At 43.2% G+C, this 7,500-nt stretch overlaps 1 protein-coding gene across 1 annotated transcript in view; it reads right to left on the bottom strand.

The window, feature by feature from the left end:
• The window catches only part of sptbn4b (spectrin, beta, non-erythrocytic 4b), a 126,534-nt gene that overhangs the window by 44,042 nt on the left and 74,992 nt on the right, over positions 1 to 7,500 (bottom strand). Inside the window, 3 exon segments of the mRNA XM_083774003.1 lie at positions 6,839 to 6,853; positions 6,855 to 6,985; position 6,988. Coding sequence (XP_083630129.1) covers positions 6,839 to 6,853; positions 6,855 to 6,985; position 6,988 — 147 coding nt within the window.

Here is a 7,500-nt window from a genome sequence, read left to right as displayed (position 1 = left end):
CATCACGATGTTCTGGGCATATTTGTAATGTTAGTGTTGGTAAAAAAGAGTAACGTTTGAGGCAGACTAACATCAGTCACTTTTCCATTCACTGTAGTAGAAGGAGGTGCGGGGAAACCACAGGAAATACGTTGGCTGCGACCATGAGACCCGTTTACGGAATCGGTCTATAGATTCTTGTACATTCTCTAATTGTGTAGACTTTTTGTAAATAAAGAAATGTAGATGTTTAACAATAATTTAACTCTTGAGTGTAAAAAAAAAAAAGATTAAATAATACAAATGTACTATCACAGAAATACTTTAAAGGGGAAAACAAGTAAACCATGCATTTTCAACATTAAACTATGTCATTTACATGTGTGGACAATCAAAAGAAATCCCCTGTGCAGCCTAGAATGGCAGTTGTTTTGTTTGCGGCCAGAAAATAAACAAATATAATCATATGCCATTAGAATCAAAGGGCCTGCCACAGCGATTCTTTCCGTCGATTCTAATGTCATCCCTAAAGTATATTAATGCAATTGTTTAATGTTAATGATGTGTGGCTTTCCCCTTTATTAAATTACAATCGATATACATACAATAGGCTAATTAGTGTCATCAGTATTGGGGCCAATTAGACATTTCGGTGTAAACGGACAAGACCCTTCTGCCAGTCTTACTACTCTACCATGTTCCAAAAGTCCACAAACCGTCCATGGTGAGACACATTCTAAAAATGCTGAATCACAAGTTGCTAAGCAACGGCCATGGAGCAGATCTGTGGAGCCAATATGGTTCCCATACGGACTAAGCCCGGTCTAACTCCAACTACGTACATCACAATGAGACAACCTGACCAACAGTTCACCTAGTCAGATACATTTTGCACTTTTAATCCCACCAACCTGGTGTCCCAATATTGGGCATGTCCATGTGCAAAGGTCTTTCCTTTTTTTCGTTTTGTTTTTGTTTTTCAAACAGTTAAAATCTACAAAGCTCACAATTTGCCACGGCGTAACTCCAGAAAGTTTGGATTTGAACGTGGATGGTATTTGTACTTACTGGAGGTCAAAGTTGGGTCAGGCCTCCAGTTCAAGTTTCTGTTTCTGCAACATTACTGTAGTAGTGCAAGTAATAATAGTAATATAACTATTATAATTGAACATTGTTCTGATATACATCTGCCACACATGAAGAATGGAAATGTCTGTATTTGAGTGGAAGGTCAACAGGCTACAATGCAGACAGGATCTCAGCTCTGCCTTGGGGTGTGTGTGCACTGTGCAGAGAGCAGTTCACAGCTCAATGGATGGTTTCAGGCAGCCTCTGTCCTCTCCTGCCATCCCTTTCCGACTTTCTCTCTCTCTTTCTGTCTTTCCCCTCCCTCTCTGATATATTATTTATTTATGTATCACACTATTTTATCACAAGATTTTTGTAAACCATTTTTTTCACCCAGTGTCAGTCTAATAACGTAATCCTGGGCGCTACACTCCCTCTGCCAACCTGGGGAGAGAGCAACCGACTGACCTCATGCTTCCTTCAATGCATGAGGAGTCCAAGCCGCTTCGTTTCACCAGACAGGGGGGGGGAGTTTCCCCGATTGGACGTGGCGCGTGGAAGGAACAGGTTATTCCAACCAGTTCCTTTCTCCTCCATTAGGCGCCCCGCCTGGCCAGGGGGAGGCAGTATAGAATCAAGTATTACTGGATGTTTTTTTAGGCAGGGAACACGGGGAGAACATGCAAACTGCACACAGAAAGGCCCTTAATTTGCCAACCCCACCTTAGTGTTTTACCAATTGTTTGGGGGGGCCCACTTGCAATATCCTCAGGGCCCACCAGTGGGCACTGGCCCACAGGTTGAGAACCACTGGTCTTAGACTCTTAGTGCAAGTACCTTCCAGGAGGTCCACTCCAGCTTTAAGCAGAGCACAGGGCCTTCATTCTGTCGATCTAATAATGTGAAACAGTGGAGCACTCAGTATCTGGCTAAGTTGACTCGTTATGCCGCTCTGCTTATATATCACTTCTCCTACCCATTCTGCCAGTTTCCCCTCATACAGCCCACGTCATGCGTCCACATCGCACTCACACACGCACACAAGTGGGCAGAGTGCTCACTTGCCCGCTGGACGCTGGCTCATGACGCACTCATGGAAACACATGCAAAGCGTTGGGCAGAAACCTCTTATCTTCCAACATTTTGTGTTTTGTTTTTGTAAATGAACGCCCTACTTGTTCGTACTACAGTGTCACCCAAAAGTCAAAAGTAGCAGATCTACAAGCTTGAAGCGCGGTGCGAAGTAACACATTTTGAGCGTGCTGTACTTTTGCATTTGAATCCTGAAACGTAACAGTTTTGGAAAGACGCATGTGCATAGTCTGCATACACAAAAACAGTATTTATATGCAGGCGCACAGGAACCGAGAGACACGACACGGTAGGGTCATTTTTCAAAGTTTATAGTTTGGTTAGAAGCTGCTGTAAAGTAGGCTTTTTACACTTGAACCCCAGCATCCCTATTGTGGGGAAAACGTGTGAGCATGTAGATCGGCTATTGTCTGCGAAGATATTTAATGTAGACCAAAAACAGTATAGAGTCCTGACTCCTGAGTGACTCGGGTCAACCAAGTATAGGCTGTAAGTGTTTAGCTTAGTGTTGTGAGACATAAAGTGTGATATACTACAGTAGTTGCACTTTAAACATAATCCCTGCCACTTTAATTAATTAATCAATCCCATATTGCCACGGGTTTTACCGTATTATTCTTAATTTGTGAAGACCAAGATGGCGCAGTCCAGTGTTATGGATAACAACAGATAGCCATCCGAAGCTAATGTGAGTAGCCTTATGTAAGTATAGCCTTTCGACTAGATGGGATCAAAAATTAAAAACTGAATTAACATAATTTACATGTATTGGCGCTTGGCCAGACTAATCACTTAACTTAGCGTACGTTTATTGGTGCGCTAAGTGTTAACACTGGCGTGCATTGGCATGCTGACAGTTTGAGGTACTGTACAGTCGATGACTGCTAGCTGTAGTGTTATAGCAACAGACAGGACAAATAGCGATACTTGACAAACGACTGCCTCACACAGTACAATTCTCAGTATTGTTTTCATCCTCTGCTGTTTTTACACTCACAGATTTAACCCATTCTGACCTGAGATCAGATTCATACGAGGTTTCCACTGGACACACACTGGTCTGATTAACCCATTCTGACCTGAGATCAGATTCTAAAAATGGCAATAGCTAAAGCATAACATGATGCTAACACCAAAATGGGTGCCCGTTCAGAATGGGTTAAAAGAAGAAAGAATATTTAGTCAACTAAAACTAGACTAAAACTAAACCTTTTCAGATGGCTAAAATGTGACTAAAACTAAATAGAATTATTTAGTAAAGCTAAAGAAAATGGCTAGATATATGAATGTTTTAAATGAATATTTATATTCAAATATCTAATCTCTAATCAGTAGCATGTCTCTGGTGTGTCTGTGTGCATGTGGGAATATGAAATATTTCATATTACTGCATGAGGAAGAAGCTGAGAGGCAAGGTTGATGAAATATTATGACGTTTCTCTGGTCATATACAACCTAGGGAAATCTATTGACTCCCTTAACAGTGTGTGTGTACAGTAATAGACAGTTTTCTTTAAAGCAAGAGTAGGCAGTCCACTCTTCTCTGTATTTCTTTGCAAAGAGTAAAGCCCTAAACCACACCAATGGGTCATGGCGAGTGTTGCGGTGTGATATGTCCTGTTGCGCGTCGGCGCATGGTAAATGGTAAATGGTAAATGGTAAATGGTGCATTTATATAGCGCCTTTATCCAAGGCGCTTTACAGAGATTGTGCATTACATTCACCCATTCATACACCGATGGCAGCGGAAACCATGCAAGGCACATCGGGAGCAATTAGGGGTTCAGTGTCTTGCTCAAGGACACTTCGACTGTAACTCTGGGTCTGGGGGAGCCCGGGTTCGAACTGGCAACCTTACGGTTACCATCCAGGCACTCTACCCCTGAGCCACCGCCGCCTGGTGTCGACCCAAGTGATAAAATTGGTTCAATTCAATGGTTGCTTGGGTCTATGCGTCACCGTCTACATGCGTCTACTCGCAACCGCTTGGTTACAAGGAGTTGCATGGCGACCCATTGGTGTGGTTATGCGCTTAAGAAAACAAAGAGGAAAGGAAGAGAAGTCTCTGAGAGGATGTTGAGCCTTGGACAGCAAACGTATTACTACTAAAGTGATGGTTTTCTTGACCACAACACTATACACACAACACAATATGAGCGGAGAGACTGTTTAAACGGCTTCTCTTTCCAACAGTTTACATATCCAATAACCAAAGGATCAAGTTTGTTCAGCTGATCATTATTTCATGTCTGACTCTCAGACTGAGCAGTGGCTGTGATGATTTGTGTTTGTCAAACATACTATATGTGTGACTGTTTGCAAATGTTTCATCTCAAACATAAACAATGTTTCTTTTCATCCACAAACACCCTTGAACCTACTGCAATCAAAAACAAACAGATAATCATAACTTCACGCGCTGACTGATACTAATCTTCTCGCCAACATGGCTTTCAGTATATTAAAGGGGCAACCAGAGGTGATGCGATCGCTCAGGCAATTTCCCTTCCCCAGATCAAATATATCAGCTTTATATTATCCAGACAGCGCCAAGATCATCACTGTTATAGAAACCATGTATCTCCATATTTCATCTTTTTGTGTTTTCTTAATTATTATTATTATTTGTTTTTTAATGAATGCCTTATTCATAGTTAAAATAGTGAAACTAGCCACTGTACAAGCTCACTACAAGGCTTTTGGCGGACTGCGACAGTATGCTGCAGATAACCATGGTTCCAAAGCAAGCGTGGAAAGAGAACCACAGCAGAAAGTGTCTATAGCAGTGGTTTTCAACCAGTGGTCCCTGAGGGGGTTCCAGGTGGTCCCCAGCTACATGATGGAGAGTTGGTAACCAAATGGACCCGTGTAGATCTTTAACTCTTGAGAGCATAAAATTAAACCAAACGCTCTCAAGAGTTAAATTATTGTTAAACATCTAAGGTCTACACAGAGGTTCCCAACTTCCCAACCACTGGTGGTACGTACGTGAGCCCCCTTGGTGGTACGCAGAGGAGTCGCACCAAAAAAAGGAGAAAAAAAGACAAAAGTGGAATGAAATATATATATATTATATATATATATTACTACAGGTAGTTCTTCTGACCAAGCAATTGGTTGAAATAAGCTCTCCAGCAGTGCTGAAATGAGCATGACAGCACACCTAGCCGTTAACCCATTCTGACCATCAGATTCATACGAGGTTTCGCCGGACACACACTGGTCTGATGAACCATTCTGACCTGAGATCAGATTCAAAAATGTCAGTCGCTCTTCGATTTTTCAAAAATAGCAGACCTACAAGCTCGTATCGCGCCACTCGGTGGCGCGATATGAGCTTGTAGATCTGCTATTTTTAAATAGCTAAAGCACGACATGATGCTCAACACCAAATGGGGTTGAGAACGGATTAATCACATTAGAAATATCATCCGTTGTGCTGATTAGTGATTAGACAGAGTTTTGTCAGAGCAGCAGCATTATTGGCTTATAGAATGGAACAAAATGGGCAGGTATACGCTCCTGTATCTTAACATCGAGTATATAAACACATCTGTGCACGGCTCTCTGGCCTTGGAGCGTCTCGGAGTCCCCCAGGAGGAGGTCACTGATGTTGCTCGGGAGAGGGAAGTCTGGAGCTCTCTGGTGGAGCTGTTGCCCCCGCGACCCGACTACGGATAAGCGTTGAAGATGGATGGATGGATCTGTGCACGGCATCAGCTTACAGTAACTTCCCTGGGGTAGTTTTGCTTCCTGTACTTCCACATAGACTCTTTCAGCAGCAGCTCTTTCTGCCCATACAGTACTGTACAGTACTGTATGCTATGCTATAAGGCCAGGGGAGGGTACTGGCGTCAATCATACAAGCAGGGACATTAGCAACTGCAGCAGGAGGACTATACTGCCAGAGCCAATCAGCTGTCACATGATGTTATCAGCCAGCAGTGACGCATCAGGATGTCCTCGACGCTGACAGACACTGCACTGGAACATCTCTCACTCAAAATAGAATGGGTCACGGGCTAAACAAGCAAGGGAAATAATAACTAGGTCGGAGACATTGGAACAGATCTAGGTTTTTTTTTCTTTTTAAGTCTATTATTAAGATCCTGACTGAGGATTTTCATCAGGAAATAAAACAAAGACGATAAAGACATTCAGATAACAAGAAATTAAATGCGATCGAATATTCACTATACAAGCATCCACACACCTCTTAAGACAGCAGAAGTAAATCTGGTTGGCGCTTGTCATAGAACTATTGCGAACACAGTTCCTCCATTCTGGAACATCAACCAAGCGTTACGACGCGGCAGTCGAAATGCATCCACTGACTCCACTCCACTGACTCGCTATGGGACTGTAACAAAAGCAAGTGTCTGTATGAGGTCTAAAGTAAGACCTACCATGATTAGAGAGAGCTATACCACCAGGCGAGATGATATATCCTATTGCCATACAATACATACAGCTGAGTCAACCAGGTAAGCTTTAGCCACTATAGCCAGCACTTGCTGGGACAGGGTGGCCAGCCCAAGAGCTGCAAGAGTTGTTAATAAACAGTTTTCCGATCATTGCTAGCTTCTGGCGTTGGTAGCGTGTCACCTTCCATTATCTCCTGACCCACTTATGCATTCCCTCAGTGCCCTCATAACATAGCTCAGAATAAGGGGTTGTGAGCTCAGTAGAAAGTGCTCACCTTCTCGATCTTGTCCCAGCCACTCCTTGTTCTGGGCCAGCTCGGCCATGAAGGCCTGGTGCTTCAGCCATTTCTTATGGAGCTTCTGGGTCTCATCTCTGCTGCTGATGTCTCTCGCCATCAGCATCTTCTCACACACCCAGTCCCAAGCTGTGGAGAGAGAGAGACAGAGAGAGACAGACAGAGAAGAGAGAGAGAGAGAGAGAGAGAGAGAGAGAATATTGGATGAGTACACACACTGTAGATAACTGAAAGCAATTATTTTTGTGAGGACACACACACACACACACACACACACACACACACACACACACACACACAGAGCCGTCCCATATTTCAACAACATTGAACAACATAGATTCCCATAGGCTGCAATGCCTGACAGTGTGTCGCAGGTTCGAATCCTGATCCCCGATGACCTTTGCTGCGTGTCACTCCCATCTCTCTCAGTCTACTGGTCCTATCAATAAATGCATTAAAGCCCCCCCCCCCCACCCCCCCCCCCCCCACAAAGTGTTCCAATAATGTAATATTGCAATAACTTGATAATAGCCAAATGCAATAAAATGGCATAATGTTCCTTATGGTATATAAAGATTAGAGCACACACCAGGAACTACAAGGTCAAACACACGGACATGAATATTTAATGATGAACAGCA

The sequence above is a fragment of the Protomyctophum parallelum genome, assembly GCF_964188405.1.
Source record: "Protomyctophum parallelum genome assembly, chromosome: 9".
Taxonomy (NCBI): Eukaryota; Metazoa; Chordata; class Actinopteri; order Myctophiformes; family Myctophidae; genus Protomyctophum; species Protomyctophum parallelum.
This window is presented reverse-complemented; position numbering and strand designations above follow the sequence as displayed.